This window comes from Hyposmocoma kahamanoa, unplaced genomic scaffold, assembly GCF_003589595.1.
Source record: "Hyposmocoma kahamanoa isolate Upper Pololo Valley unplaced genomic scaffold, ASM358959v1 64, whole genome shotgun sequence".
NCBI classification, from domain to species: domain Eukaryota; kingdom Metazoa; phylum Arthropoda; class Insecta; order Lepidoptera; family Cosmopterigidae; genus Hyposmocoma; species Hyposmocoma kahamanoa.
Window position 1 is genome coordinate 19,418,416 of NW_020653852.1, and position 17,091 is coordinate 19,435,506.

The following is a 17,091-nucleotide window of genomic DNA, read 5'->3' on the forward strand; positions in this document are numbered from 1 at the left end:
ATTTTTATGTTATTAAATTAGTCCATAATTTATTTAATTACTAGTCTGTTATAATTATTAATACAAAGTTCGTACACTAAGAAAAATTCCTTCGATTCGGCTGGATTCGAACCAGCGTCTTCAGTATACCGTGTCTGACGCTCTTCCAACTAAGCTACGGAACGAACCAGTAAACCTTCGAATTTTTCTAAGTGTTTGTTGCAGATCTTTGTTTTTGGTTTTTAACGTCTTTTTGCGGCAGCGCCATCTGTGAGAAATCTATGAAAGTTTTAAAGTTCATTTTCAATTGTTTTCAGAGAAATTTCAGTTTCGATGAAGAATACATTTTAAATCCGCTCTCAGAACGTTTCAAACGTTAAATGTGAATAAGTATGTTTTTTTAGTTTGTAGTTCGTCGAATCAGTCCCAGGTAGGTCGTGGAACCTTCCTAATCATGGTGTCTTCTGGTGCAATGTGTATGGGATTATTGAAGTCCAACTCGATATGTTCCGGAATGGTGTCGTAGTAGATTATATGATCGTTGGTGGTTGCTGCAAAATAATATTATGTACCTGATTATAAAGACCTTTGTTGAGATTAATAAAATATATTTATGTCCACAATGTCTCATGTTAAGCAAAAAATTTTTAATGCTTACTAAGACGGTTTAGCCCCGTTCATCTCCCGATATAATGACATGAAAAATACATTACCAAGACAATTCTTTAAAATCTTTACGGTTTGTCCAGTGGAAGAACTGTCACCGTACCTGTTTCTAGCTGCCAAGCAATAATAATGAGCACCACCACCAGCACATTTACCCTTAAAAACCGGAATACTGCGTTCCGGTTTTGAAGGGTTAAGGCGCTGGTCAAACTACAAATACATGGGTCTTGTCAACTTTGTGTCTCAGGGTGATCTCAGATTATTTCTGTAGTGTAGCGCCTTTGCGAGTCGCATCAGGCGCACGACTTTTTTATTCCGTCATAAAAAATACTTATATTAAAAAAAAATTAAATTACTTCAATTTTTGAGATGCTGATAAAGTTGTAGACTGATTTTACTTAAACCATTCTTTATATGTATTTGTAAAAGGTAAAAATTTCAGAAACAGATATATTTCAAATGTTATAATGTAAGCACCTGTTAAATTGAGTCTATTTATAATATCTGCCAAATGCGTCTGGTCCAACGTGGCCTTCACTGTCATACGGTCACGAAGCAGGCTGCGGCGGTGACGCGAAGAACGCCGCGTGATGCGAGAAGAATTATTACGAGTTAGCAGTGGGAGCGTGAACACCATCTCTGATAAGGGAGTGCTATCCGGACCGAATTCCTGTAAAGGGTTAGTAGTTAGTTAGTTCATAGAAATTAACTTTAGTACATATTTAAAACTGTAGGTGGAGACACTGGGATAAAAAAAATGAAGTATTGAATATAAAAATTTGAGATATGTCATGCTAAATAAGAAGTATAAAATGTACTATTCACACTTTCTGCACGAGTAAAAGTTGTACCAATTGGCAGGTGAATCAACCCCCGGGCGGCGTCGTGGTGAATGTTCACTGATCCCACGGCGCCGACTCAACCGGCGAGAGGGAAACCCGGGGGGGTTTTAGTGGGGTAGGCCCTCCAGTCTGGAGGGAGAGTCCCCACATAACTCCTGAGTCTCCCTGGGCTCAGGGGTATCCATAAAGATTTCCCCCCCGTCAAAAAAAAAAAAAAAGGTGAATCAACCCCTTCAAAGCTCTTTCAGTTGAAAACTCATACCATTTCCTGAACATTTAACAGCAGTATAGATTATCAAAGAGGTCGTCCAGGGAAATAATGTCACCATACTTTTTCTGCCGCAAGCATGTTTTGAAAGTTAGGTGTTTTGATTACACAGCACATGGCATTTGTCAATTCTGAGTCTCAGGATGATAGGTGCTCTCTGAGCTCTGAGAGCTCTGCAACTTATTCGACTCGTCACTTGATATCGTATAAAAAAAAGTCTGTAACAATGTTACTTCACTTACCAAACATTTTCCACTAACGCAGTACGAAGAATTCTTCTTCCCACAAGAAGTTCCTAGCGGGAACCAACCCTCCTGGCCATTCACCAAGTAAAATCGATGCGACACTCTCTCATCTTGGCATGCTATTCGGCATGGACGATCTGGGTCCTCTGAAAAATTACAAAGTGTCGTGTTAAAAACTGAACTAGTGCAATCTTAATTTAGTTAATAAAGGTACAGCAATGGATGGAATGGAAGGGAATTTTTAACCGCCTTGAAAAATGGAGGAGGCTCTCAATTTGACTGTATTTAACGATATTGTACATAGCGTAATGAACCATATGATCAATAGTGTCACGTACAAACTAGATACGAGCCAAAAATCACGTCACGCGTTTTCCGCGGAATTGTCGCGCATGGTCGAGAATGCTCCCGCACCAATTTTGCGGGATTGATCCCGCACCTAAACTGAGCGGGATCCCGCGGTATTTGCGGGATAGCGCATAATCAGGTGAAACGAACGCACGTCGTCTGCGTAAAAAACACGCCGTGTGCATAGGCTCTTATGTCTATGTGTATAAAGACTTTGCAAGAGTTGGTGTTACTACTAGTGTTTGAAGGTGGAAAATTCACAGATAGCGAAATGCAGCTTGAGTAAATCGATAATTCAAGCTATAAGCCATTGCATTAAACACTTGCATGTGAATTTGGTTACCTATTAGTAGTCCGAAATGACATTTTCCAGAAATAACGTTAGCTCGAATTTTCATAACCTCGAAAGTAATTTTGAGAGAAAAATGTTTTTTCTTTTAAACCTAACCTAACCTAACCGAACCTAATTCTGTCTTTGCGATAATCATCCAATATATCCTGAAAGAATAACGGTTTCGTTTTAATTCGGCTTTTCGGTGTAATAAAAATTCGAACAAACGTTATTTCGGAAAAAAAATTCGTTTTTGTCATAGGTTACCCTAGGGTTGACATAGGATCTCGCCGGTACTCCGCCGTGGGACCTCGAAGCCGAGGTCCTGGCGGAGGTCCACGCCTACCGGCGGGGAATGAGGGCCCGAGGCAAGCGCCCTGCTCCCCAAGAGGTCGAGCGGGAGCGCCGCCTCGCGGCGCAGCGCATGCGGGACCGGTGGAAAGAGGGCTTGGCGGATCCCCCCTATGGCGCTCGTACCATAGGGGCGATCCGCCCTGTCCTCGTAGAGTGGGTAAACCGGTCCCACGGGCCACTGTCGTACCACCTTGTGCAGGTGCTGACTGGACACGGGTGTTTCGGTCACTACCTGCACAAGGTGGCGAGGAGGGAACCGTCCCCGTCGTGCCACGAGTGCGGCGCTGCGGATGACACCGCGCAGCACACCCTAGAGGTGTGCAGCCGGTGGGATGAGCAGCGCCGCACTCTGACGGGGACTGTAGGGCAGGACCTCTCGCTGCCGAGCGTGGTTGCCGCCATGCTCGATAGCGAGGAGTCCTGGGAGGCCGCGGAGCGGGTGCGCGAGGACGCGGCGGACGCGCACCCGCTCCGGCGCAGACGTACGGGGAGAAGGCGAAGGCAGTTCGCTGCTTGCCTGATCCCCTAGTGAGACCAGCGGGCTCTGGACAGGGACTCCGGAGCCTGCATTGCACGGCCTCACTCGTCTGGGGGGCGGGTCGGAGGACAACCGACTCGCCCCTCCGTTGGCGCGGGAGCCCTGGCGTAAGCTAGGGCGGCCGGGCGGCGTCGTGGTGAATGTTCACCGATCCCACGGCGCCGACTCAACCGGCGAGAGGGAAACCGGGAAGGGTTTTAGTGGGGTAGGCCCTCCAGTCTGGAGGGAGAGTCCCCACATAACCCCTGAGTCTCCCTGGGCTCAGGGGTATCCTTAAAGATTTCCCACCCGTCAAAAAAAAAAAAGGGCCGACATAGGATAAAATGAAATAATTCGATGCATTTTTTTTGGCGAATCTTTTTATTCCCAAAAGTTGACACATCCTACTTAAGTATTTGTATACATCCCTTCTCGTTGATATAGTTTTTTGATTTCGAAGTTTCTTTTTTGCCATCTTACCTACAGCAGGTGAGATCTGCATCCCCAAACCAGACAGTCTTCTGACTCTCTCCTTGTATTTAGTGCAAACCATCGTTGCGTATTGGTATGGTGACTTCCTTTGGGTGCAGCCCTGAAAATGTGATATGTTCTACGTAAAGTTGACGTCTTTATGATATAATGACAAGTTATAAAGTGTACTAGTGGTAAATATTATCACTTTTACGTAGTAAAGTGAAGGAAATGAAACAATTTTTCAGATTTAGTTATTTGTTTTTTTAATTTCCTTTATTATAATGTCAGGTGACGGGACGAACAAGTCGTACGTAAATCGCAAAGATATAAGGGGCACTGAGACATAAGTTGACAAGTCCCATGTGCCTGTAATTTCACCAGCACCCTTACCCTTCAAAACCGCAACGCAGAGCAGTACTTCCCTAGACGAACTCTTTCACAAGAAGTTCAACTGCTGAAACTGTTTTTCAAACAAACCAACCTTTTGGGCCTTTTAGAGGTCTTACGGTCACGGGCGACTCGCTTATTTGAAAAAACAAATATACATGATTTAAATCCGAAAAATAGTCTCATTTCCTATGTGTGACAATAAAGTAAAACCCAGGAACTCAATAAAGTATGAATGGAATGACAGGAGTACCACGTAACGTCACGTAAGATTCGTAAATTTTAGAAAATTTTAAAAAGAAAGGTTCAGTTAATATTCGTCAGCCCGAATTAGAAACAATTGACTGTCGTCAATTCTTTCACTTCAAATCGACTTTGCAAAATTACATATTTAGTTACCGATGAAATTTGATTCCATTTGTTTTGTAATTGGATGTTTTGCTGTTTTCCCCACATCACACGCCATTGTTAGAGATATTATCTTTATTACAATAAATACAGAATATTTTTAGAATATACGGAGACGTACACACAGGTCAGTTGTCGGCGCTGTCTATATTTCAGTACAAACGAGTGTTGATAATTTTAAGTGATGTGTCACTGATGAGTTACCAGAAATTTGTGGCCCTTATTTCGTCTCTATTTCTGGTTATAATATACTCCAAGAGTTAACATCAAGGATAACTGAAAAGGACTTCTATTAGCGATAGAAAACCGCGTAGTCGGGTATTTAGTACCTATTGGCACACCAGATGTCGTGACGAGTACCAATTGGCTATTTTTGTAACTAATTTGTTTTTGACAAGCTGGAATCAAAGCTACTCTAACTTCTTGTGATAACAAACTAATCAACTAGATGGCGCTAATAATCGCCCATTGCACAGATTTTATGGATATTGCCAGCTATTGTTTTATTGATTTTAGGATTAGCGTCACTTACCCATATTAGGAAGTGTTTATTTATAAATTAGTTTGTAACACACATTGCCATCTATTGACACGCATATTTGTCTAAATTCAGAAAATATTTTTTTTGATGATCTATATATTTGTCCAATTATTAACCGCTCACGCGATACATGCAGCCGTAGACGCATACCACACCTAGAGGTGCCGGTGATGATTTTATACCGATTTATCGGATATCGAAGTTATAATAGGTAAAAGAACTAATATTAATTGCTATTTCGGTAACTACTCTAGCAAACCATAAAGTTTTTAATGCCTGGGTCTGTCATTTAAAAAAATAAACAACTTCAAAAATACGTCACGACAATCGTGTGTGTTATTGTTTGGGCTGGTGATTTTGGTGTTTATTTATTGAAAACATACCGTAAGCAGCGTTTTTTAAGTTTACCCTGAATATAAATATTTATAAACTATACTTTAAGGAGTAATTTCATGGTAAACGTTAGAACCACTCAAACGGAATATTATCATATTTATCCAAGTACACCAAAAATTTCATTAGTGCTTTTTAAGTGCAGGATTTGCGGTATATTACTGCATTTTACTTGAGATGTTTTTATTGGTAATACGGAGGGTATTTATTTAGCAATGCAGAATAATAATTTTTATTTATAAAAACTTGTATTTAAACTGAATCCTTTTTTAATTTGCGAAACCAAATAGCCGCCATTTTGCGGTAGGATGAGCGCATCGCGTGAGCGGTTAAAAGGTAAACAAAAGTAACAGCTTATATTTCATATTAAAGAAGAATTAATTGATATACTTCCAGGCGCCATCTAGATATAAGACGGAATGTTGACTTATTAAAAAAAAAGAGGAGGATCTCAATTCGACAGATTTTTTTTGTATGTATGTTACGCATAACTCCTGGCATTTGTGAACCGATTTTGATGGTTCTTCTTTCATTGGAAAGAGGGTGGCAAACTAAGGGATGCATCCGGTTTCGCGCACTTACCGATTTCAATAAAACTTGTCAAATAAACGTAATTCCACGAACTTTTGAGGTGGATTTTTTTAGTACTGAGACTATCAGAGTTACGATCTATAGTTATTGATCCATGATTAATACTAATAGAAAACTTTCGACAGTTATGAACGTAACTAATTGAAATTTACGCTTCGTACAGTTATGTGAATTGTCATGTTTCATCTTAGAGTCTTACCAAATCTGGTCGACTAGAGTCAGGAGTACACAGCTGTATGCTCGTCGATTTCTTAGTCTGACCCTTAACAAGTCTGATGCCTGTCCCTGGTGCAATGCAGTGGTAGTGGCAGCCGCTCGCTGCTCGCCATTGAGAACCAACTGCTCGGCGCCACGTACCGGAGGTTTTGACTCTGTAACGATATTCTTAGCTACGATCATCAGACTTCTACAGTTCCAATTAGGTGGTGAAATGTGGACCGACGAGGCCTACCGTTTAACTAAGTCCGTTCATGAGGTAGCTGCGTGGTGCAGGAGTGACAGTTTACGTAACAGCTATGTCGCGCTGCACGCGGGATAATTTCAACGAGATTTTTCTGACGATATTCAATAGCAAGTAAATGAAAAAAGTGCCTACAAAATTAGTTAATTGTTGTTATGTGACACGATAATAATAAAAAGATTATTTCATTGAAATGAATAGCCAAGCCATTTGGCACTTTCTTTCAATCAACTTGTTATTGAATATCGTCAGAAAAATCTTGTTGAAATTATTCCGTGTGCAGCGCGACATAACTGTTACGTAAACAGTCACCCCTCCCGCACCGCGCAGCTGCCTCAGGACCCGACTCAGTTAAGCGATAGACCTTGTAATAACAATGACAGGGAACCCTATCTACAACCGTAAACGTGATATTGTAGCATTTTATTAGCTTTGTCTAACTTCAGCAATAGGATTGTGACCTTTGTTATTGACAAGTTCTTGCATGGCGTCTGGTCTGACTGACAGCCAACGGTTTCGTGTTCCAGCTGGTCATTATGATGTGGATGGTTTTCTGTTTATACTTACGAAGTACTTTGTGGTGTTGCTGCTTGCAACTGCAACGCTTCCCATTCACAGTCACCGGGTCTCAGGGAGAACTCATTGTCCACTGTAGTGGCGCAGGCGAATTTCTGAAGAAATAGGAAGAAATAATATTAGATATAACTGGTTGAAGACTGTACCACCTCAGTCACCCGTGACCATGGGACCTGTAAAGGGCCCGAAACGTCGGTTTGTTTGAAAAAACAAATATACGCGATTTAAATCCGGAAAAATAGTATCATTTCCTATGTGTAATAATCGCGAAAACCTAAGAACTCGTTTTGATAACAAGTTCTAATTTCTGCGTAAAAGAGTTTTAATACCACGGTATATTCAATTTTACCCGGCAAACTCCGGCAATGCAGAACATGGGCGACATCCTCGAACAGGATGTTCCATCAGGTAAACTCCAACCACGAGATTTGTAACCACCTCCTCTTGTATCACACCATACAGCACATGCGCTGCTTACATCTGAAAAAAAAAATTATACAAAATATTGTATTTATTTCAGATAATCTTTCAGTCTTATTAATTTGGTAAGAATAGACTTACCATCAGAATCGATCCTCTGCAGTCCTGTTCCAATCAAGTCAGGGTCAACTTCTCTAGCTCTCAAACAGATTTGATCAGCGAACTCTCTGACAGTCATTCGATGTACGTTGTTGCACTGCAAATTATTCGACATTGAATAGCTTGAAACTTAGCATATCACCCAACCTCCTCAATTTATTTTACCTGTTGTGCATGACAGGACTGGTACTTTTTGTCGTGGCCGGAGCAGTAGTTGTTTCCATTATTTTGTCTGAAAAATAGACAACAAATTATAAATTTTATTTCTGGAACAGCTCAATTCTTGTCACAGTAAATTATAGTATGCCCGATATTCATTCCGATTACCTGGTCTCACATTAAGGAATTTTCTATTGAATACCAGAGTAACGATAAATACGACCGTAATGACCGTAACGACTAATTATGCAAGGAAAGATACAGGGGAAACGACCACCTGAAAGAAGGCGTACTTCGTGGCTTATGAATCTCCGGATATGGTTCTCAAGATCCGTGTTCCGTGCAGACGATCGCCGACCTCCGGTAGGAGATATCACCTCAAGAAAAAGGCCAGAGTAATGAAACTACATCCAGAGGTATTACCCAGAAAACTTAGACATTTGATGATTAAATTGGTGTTAAAGTAATCGAAGTCGTCGTCTAACGCCTATATTGCTAACTGCTAATCTCTGCGTCCGAGATCGTCACCATTCGTTACAGTTTCGTTTATGTAGTAAGTAATCATATACATTCGTTTCCTGGTTTTTAAATGGAGGCATAATTTATGCAAAGATTTATGTTTTGTCCTTTGTGCTTTCAAATGGAAATATTTTTCTTGCCGTGGTCTATTGCACCGTCTTGTAGCAAGAGCAACGCCGGAAGCTGCGGGAGCCAAGCTGTCATCCACTAGGCACGCCGAAGCACATTCTGACCAGCCAGACCATCTTCCCCATGTTCCTCGTTTGATGAAGGTCCCGGAGCGTTCCACGCATTCTCCACCGCGGCAATACTGTTGGCAAAATGGTAATAGTTTACATTGTGTCCCTGTTTGCAAAGTTTTGCACATTATCATTTCCAGTATATTGAATTTGAATAACATAGCGAGCATGTTTTTTAATGGCATCATTGGAAATCAAATAATTTCCTATCTTTTACTTAGGACTTGTAGCGATCGCAAAAGTTAAAGTACAAATTTAAGAAAAAATCTCACCATATCTTCGCCACATTTAGTTCCTTCCAGTGCTGGATGTGATGTCCACGTATAGCGTTCCCTCTGACAGTGCAGATCCCTGCATACGTCTTCTAAATTTTGAGCGGCTGCATGTCGACTACCTCTACCGTATTTTAGCATACCTGGTAAAGAAAAACATATATGAAAAGATTGTGAATAAGATTTTCATAATTGCTAAGATGCAGAACATTGTACTTAGTTCATAAAAGATGGAAGGAATCCATCGCCAAAAAGATAATCGTTAATTCGACAAAAGTCGTCCAGGAGATGCTATACCCAAAAATGGATACTTTAAGGTTTAAGATGGAAGAATTCACTAACGAAAACTTTATCGACTTACATTGTTGATCGGCATCAAATCTTTCTCCCGGCAGAATGCCTTCTGCGCTGTGATCTAACTGCCCAGCTGAATTGCCGTGGTCCAGCAGACATCGAGATTGAGATGTGCTGCAGAATAGCATTAATTGGTCAGAAAATAATACACAGTACAATATCGTATTGTTCAACCCATAGAACTAATGGAATTTAGGAGACATTACATCTTTTTTTGCAAGAAAGTGCTTTTATTAAAACTGTTATCTAAAAGTAAAATTCGTTTCATCAGGTTACGATGAATAGGCCAGAATAAGTTTTAACACGACACGTTCGACGGTATACCCACTTGGTGTTATGGTATACTTACTCCAAGAATTTCTGCAGATAATTCTTGCTGCACTGAGACCAGGTGATCTTGCCGCTGCCCAGAGTAGGGCTCATGATGTAGGCGCTGGGGTCACAGCCGTTGTCTGCTAGAGGTCCATCGTGACGCATACCCAAACTGCAACAGAATTCCAGTTATGTAGTTAAAGTCAACTTATTTACGTTGAATTTTTTGCACTAGTGCTTTTTGAGGTCAAGGGTGTCAGATTAGCTTTGTGAAAAGGTTTTCTCGACGTGTCTTCGTCATTAAGATAGATGATAATAAAAATAGTATTCCACATGAGTTTGATAAGACTTGTCTATACCGACATACATATCGACTACCTCGCATTCACAAGACAACTAGACTATCACTGCTGTTCCCACTTACTTGTGTCCTATTTCATGAGCGACCACGTACACGCTTTCGAAGTGCCTGCCCTCATTCACGGTGCAACTGCTTGTCACTGTGCACATTCCGGCGACTGGAGCAAGGCCTGAAATGAACCAACGAACAAAGAGATAAGGGCTACGCTATTTAACCAACATCAGTACTGACACCGATAAATACGATTTTTCTGCTGCTCTAGAAGGATACAGATCGTTGCTGCTACAAGTTGCAAAATTTATATTGTTGTTTACACAAAAAAAAAAAACAAATAAATTGCAGGAATCTTATAAGGGACCAGATGAGTTTTCAAAAAAGATCGTGCCACGGTTACGTTGAAAATGTTGATTAGAAAATGTAAATAACATATTGGAGTCTGTTGAAGGTTTTCCAATGTCGGTCATTTTACCAAAGTGATTCAGATGGAGAAGCTAATGTATAAGATTCATGTTGGTATTCCAATGGTCGATCACTATGCAATTTTCTCATCGCTAATGACTCCATGATCGAGATTGATGATATAGTTTCACAAATTCGTTACAGATTCTATAGTTTATTATATGTTACCTTGTGGCAAATATCTATCTAAAATATAACTATGTAAAACTGACTTTTACAATTTTTTAATAATATTTTTATGTTAATCAGTGAGTTAACGTGTTCGGAAATAAATCACATTACCGTTGATATTTTTTCACACACTGCCGTAGCGAGCATAACAAAAAGGAAAGTATAGGAAATGAAACTATTTTTCCGGATTTAAATCGCGTATATTTGTTTTTTCAAACAAACCGACGTTTCGGGCCCTTTACAGGTCCCATGGTCACGGTTGACTGACCAGTCAAACAAAAATTTAAATCCGGAAAAATAGTTTCATTTCCTATGTGTAACAATCGCGAAAACCTAAGAACTCGATAAAAAGGAAAGTAATCGAAAATTTGTGTCAAAACTCTGATACCTACTGTTTTGCCCATTTGTATTACAATATTGTTTTCTAGGTGAAATTTTGAAACTTCAATTCTTTATCGAATTTATAGTGATTACACATTGACTTACAATTATATGGACGTCGGGTCCGCGCTAAAAAGTGTCCGAACTTATAGGGCGTTAAAATCGTACACAGAGCGTCATTCACGCTTTATTCGTCGTTTGTTCGACTGACAGCGAAGCAAGCGAAATTAGACAATACTGCGATGACATTACAATTTAAATTCAACGTTTTAGCTTTTTCATATTCCTTTACATGTCACTACGTTTATATAGGTTGCCTTGGGACATTTTTTTCGTGGTTTTTGTGTTAGACCCGTCGTCCATTTATTTGTAAGTCAATGTGATTACATAATAAAACAAGCTACCAAGGTATTTTATCTTTTAGCTGTAAGGATCTGACCACAAATCTTCGATGACCTTAATTAATGAACTTTGGACTTACCCACAACCTGGCTGCTGACTTTCCCGTTTTTATTAACAACGTACAAATCCAATCCCGTCAAAATCAACGCATGGTCCCAATGCAAAGGGTCGTTGTCCCCTGGTGGATTCTCCAACCTTTGCCACGTACAGAAATTGCTCAAAAATCTATCTATATCATGAGGTCTTTTCAAATTCACCGGATCTTCATGTAAAATCTCCAGTCTTTTAAGAATAAAATTCACTGGCCGCCCCAGAGACGGATCATGGTACAACAATTGTACAGCATTGATCATAGCTAGTACAAATCTTACCAATTCTCTTTCTGTATCTTTAGGAAAATTTACCGTCATGTGTTTATATAAATCCCTATCTACAAATACTGCAGTCTCAACAAAGATTGCTGGAAGTATAGCTCGCTTTTGCCTAGGAGTGTTTTTTACTAGTTTCTTAATAAACGTTCCTATAGTTTTGTTTCTATGCGCTAGAAGATTAACTTTAAACCGTTCTAAGTCTTTGTTTGTATCGATGTCTCTTTTTCTCCTATGTTTGGTCCATATTTTAACTGATTCAGAAGGAACTAAGTTATTATTTGCGTCTCTTTCGAGACAGGCAGCTTCATTATTTGGGTTAGGGTTTTGTTTGACTATAATGTGAGGTTTTGTGTCTTTTGTATGAAATCTTTCTGGTAGAGGATGTATCGAGTAGTACGTATCATTTGATTTCAGTAATCCTCTCTGAAACAAATAAAAATACTCCATTAGTACTGTATACTTCACTGTATCATTGCTTTTAACTTTTCTAGTCACAGTTTCTTCCAGGGATGAGTATTATGGCGCATTTATACCAGGTAGGCAGGCAACTGGTGTAATTAGTGAGGCATCTGACGACTAGATCGCAGCTGAAATCGATCGAAGCGACTAGTTGTGGGTAACACGGTCGCCTTTGACAAGCGACTGTTTCAGCCGAACAGGCTTCAACGTGTTCGCTGCCGCGCCTCACCGCGATAAGGATTTTGTAAGCGAAAGCTGCAGACGATTTGGTGTAAATGGCAAGTCGACCGTGTCGCCTTCGACAAGGGAAGTAGTCTGCCGAAAGCGGCATACGATTCGGTGTAAATGGCGAGTTAACTGCGTCGTCTTAGTCGGCGAGGCGAAGTAGTCTGCCGAAGGCGGCATATGACTCGGTGTACCTACCGACGACCCGATGTAAACGCGCCATAAGGCTAAAGCTATGCAAAATTCTTATTTGACACTTAACTTGTTGGCGATATAAAATACAATGCAGTGACTTACCACATCTTCACAAATGTACAAGGCAGCGTTAGCTCCTCTATAATAACACAAATCCACTTCATCATCAAGCTGGTCAACTACCAGCTCTGTATCATTGCTCCAACGTCTCATCATCAGGAACTGAGGATCGAGGAAGGTCTGTCGTGACGCTGGTCTCATGTTGAGGTGGCTTTTGAGTGATGAGATGTCCTCGTTGCCTTGATAAAGAGACCGCCGGCGGCGTTTTGAATGCATGAGGTGCGCGATTTCGAATTCGGCTGTTGAGAAGCACATAAATGATATTGTAGATCTATACATATAAATGAATATTCATTTCATGAAGTTCAAGGGCCTAATCGCCTAACTTGAAAGACAGCCTGAAGTAAATAGTGACGGGTAAAATTTAATAAGACAAAACAGATTTGCCACCAATTCGCCATTAACTCAAACCTCCTGCACAAACTTAAACATAACACCAATGTTAAATAACAACGAATTAACCAATTTGGAATTCTAAAAAAAATACATTTAAAATTACGTGTAGGTACCTACTAATATAGCAATATAAATTAGTAATACCTAATTGAAACTGTAAAGTTAGCAAGTTTCTTTATGATAGATGTATCAGTTATTTAGTAGTTAGAGGAAACTACATTTTGTTTTCGATAAATTAATAAACCATCAGAACCTCGCCTCATTATCATCATTACTTCAGCCGAATGACGTCCACTAAGACATTAGTTGGTACGTCACGAGGAGGAAGGCTTGTTCCTGGCAGTGACATTTGGCATTTGGCGTTCTCTGGCGTTCTGCGAATCTGACATTCTGCCCGTTTGGCATTTTGCCTTTATGGCATAAAGCGTCAAAACGCCTAAAACATATCGACACATCCGTAGAACAAAGGTCTATGTGTAAGACTACTTGTTCTCAGGACATAGTACATTTCGTTCGTTCCTTTTCGCTGTGGATGTCAGATCTACCTTTGTTCGATTTTATATTTCCGAAACGAAGTAAGATATATAAATTCTCAAAATACCTGTACATAGGACCGAATTTTGAATAACGAAATTGTTCTCGTAACGTACTTATTCTCTTTTCGCATCATATCGGACTCTGTTCTTCGGATGAGTCGATATTAAGTACGAATCCGTGAATACGGTACACAAGTAAATTTGAATTTTCCTTTAAACTTGATAGCTTCCGTAAATTTAAACATATTAAGTAGGTCAAATTCACACAAAGTGTTATTAACAATTGTAATAATCGTACAAATTGTGAGAAAACTCTCTCACGGTTAAACGGTACGTCGATACAGAAATGAAGAAAGTTCAATTCACAAGATTCTCTCACAATTTGATGTGGGTTATTTGTGCAACTTTTATTCTAATTAACTTTTGACCGGGTTTAAATTTACTCGATAGTCAAATCATCAAAATAAATTAATAACTGTATTAAAAAATTTTTTTTTTTTTTAAATTCACTTTTACTTTTTTTATAACATCAAGTGACGGAACAAATCGTTAAGAGGGAGCAGAGGAAAAATTCTAAATCTTCGATTTGATTTTAGAGGGGTATATCCACTTTAAAGTTAAAAATAAAATATTGTATGAGTAACTACACGATATATTCAGGCATAGACATTAATCAGAAACATAAAACAATAAAGTTTCCTCGATAGATAAAAATCACGAAATAACCTCTAATTTTCACATTTTTTTCGATTTATCCTCGAAATGCTACAGGTTATTAGGACAAAAATTAGATAATTAATTATATTTATGCATGATCGACAATTGTCACTACGGATTTTTTTTAAATCCCTTTAGTTTTAGAGTAATTCCGCTAAAACGAATTTGGTACTTTTAATGCGCAAAATTCAACATCTCCTGTCGCATATCACGCGAACTTCGGGAACGTCAAAACTTTTTTGGCCTGCTCCCTCTTAAGCAACATGCCTGTCCATAATCGTTGCAGTAAATCGCAAAGATCTAAGGGGCTCTACCACTGCGCCTGTCACACTGAGAAATAAGTTGACAAGTCTCATGGGTGTGTAAGTGTGTAACTTTTTTCAAAACCGGAATGGAGTAATGCTCGTATTATTTATTGCTTGGCGACAGAAATAGGTTACATGGCAGTACTTCGCTGGACGAACTCTTTCACAGGGAACTATGCTGTTATTAAAACCTTTTGTGTTGCAGAAAAAATGACAAATAGATGTTGTGGAAAAACAGTTAATTAAAGTTGAATGCGTTAATAAATAAATAGTTTAGTTGGAAGAATTTTTTTTAAAGAAAGCATCCCATTGTACACTATTTATTTAATTATTTTGATATACATACAAACTGTTTGTATATCCGTATATCATATCCATAGTTTTATTATACAATGCAGAATATTTAAATGTTTACAACCCCCGAGTTCATACGTACATCAAAGTGACCTATACCATACATATAGGAACATTGATGAGTATCGTTTTCACAAATGACGTACATATACAGTGGTAGGAACTGGTGATTGGTCGCTATGGCCATGCTATTTGGCGTAAACTATGCATACAATTTTCCCTAATTTGCGAGTGAAGAAATGTTTTCACACACTTTAAAGTAATTTTCCACGTATCATGCTTTAAAAGTACGTCAATATAACCTTACGTAGCGGGAGTAAAGTGCATCATTTAATCCCTATGAAGTAAAAAGTATCCAATTTTTTCATTGACTTACAATTATATGGACGTCGGGTCCGCGTTAAAAAGTGTCCGAACTTATAGGGCGTTAAAATCGTATACAGAGCGTCATTCACGCTTTAGTCTTCGTTTGTTCGAGGTGACAGCGAAGCAAGCAAAATTAGACAGCGATGACATTACAATTTAAATTTAACGTTCTAGCTTTTTCATATTCCTTTACATATCACTGCGTTTAAATGGGTTGACTTGCGATATTTTTTTCGTAGTTTTTGTATTAGACCCGCCGTCCATTTATTTGTAAGTCAATGAATTTTTTAATTTATTTCGAGTGAACCGACTCAAACATCCAGTAGTACATTTTTTTGTTAAAAACTAAGTGCGCATTTGACTTCCATCTCACTTGATGGAAAGTGACGATGTAGCATGCACACCTAAATAATGCCTATTCACTCTCGCCTTGAAAAGGTCCAGGTTGTAACGTTCAGGGAACAAGTCTGCAAGCAGGGAATTCCACTCCATAGCCGTTCGTCATATAAATGTGGAAGCGAAGCGCTTCGTGTGAATTCTTGGAATATCCACAACATAGGGGTGTAACCCCAGCCTACGCCTGGTCCCCCGATGATGGAAAGTGGAAGGCGGCATTAATTCGTGCAATTCCCTCGCACACTCTCCGTGATATATCCTGTAGAATACCATAAGTAGGCAACTTTACAGCGGTGTTCAAGGGTTTACAGCTTCGCCTTTACTAATTCTGAGTCACCTATAAGTCTCTTGGCACGCTTGTCAATTGAATCCAAGGTGGCCAGTTGGTATTGTAAAAGGGCGTAGTCGTGGGTTAGCGTAGCGAGTGGCACTTGTCAAAGATAAACGAGCATTATATTCATGAATAAAGATTTATTGCGTGTTTTCAGATCGAAGCTAGTTCTAGAACCACCAAGATATTCTTTTTTTACAATCCTATTTCTTTTATATAATTCTAAACACAAACCTACATTCATTCAGCCTGTATTTCTAATCATACTGCCTAGTCTACAGTATGTAGCAAAGCCAGCCCGTAGGTGACAGTAGTACTCCATACACGACCGGACTTGTGCTTGGTACAGTTGAAGCAACTGTCCCGGTGTCAAGTAACGCCTCACCCTGGAAAGGATGTCGAGCTTTTTGGCTGCGTTTTTGGCCATGGATTCTATGTATCTGCCAAAGTTCAAATTGGACGACAGGACTACTCCAAGTAGCTGGAGACAGTTGGCAGTACGCTCGGTTTTAGTTCCGTGCCTTTTCCGCGTAGACGGTGGGGCCATATTATTTTCCCGCGTTAATGAGTTTGTTGTCAGATACAACAAACGCATTAACGCGGGAAAATAATATGGTTGGAAAAGAAATTACCGCGAAAACTTGAGAATTTTGGTTCATAATTTTTTTCGCAGAGCGAAAACGACTGAAATATTTTTTTCACCTCACTAGCTCGGAAAGGCTTTCTTTCTCA

General features: G+C 39.6%; 1 protein-coding gene across 1 annotated transcript; it reads right to left on the minus strand.

The window, feature by feature from the left end:
- Window positions 1-230: 230 nt before the first annotated feature.
- LOC113230949 (A disintegrin and metalloproteinase with thrombospondin motifs 16-like) lies at window positions 231-13,174 on the minus strand. Its single transcript, XM_026465059.1, has 16 exons — window positions 12,941-13,174; window positions 11,668-12,382; window positions 10,239-10,344; window positions 9,852-9,986; window positions 9,510-9,616; window positions 9,149-9,291; window positions 8,778-8,947; window positions 8,125-8,191; window positions 7,942-8,056; window positions 7,730-7,860; window positions 7,372-7,475; window positions 6,544-6,715; window positions 4,031-4,142; window positions 1,998-2,146; window positions 1,123-1,315; window positions 231-530 (listed from the first exon to the last, which is right to left on the minus strand). The coding sequence occupies exons 1-16, from the start codon at window positions 13,172-13,174 to the stop codon at window positions 400-402; spliced, it is 2,784 nt and encodes a 927-aa protein (XP_026320844.1). The 3' UTR covers window positions 231-399.
- Between the last annotated feature and the right edge of the window lie 3,917 nt (window positions 13,175-17,091).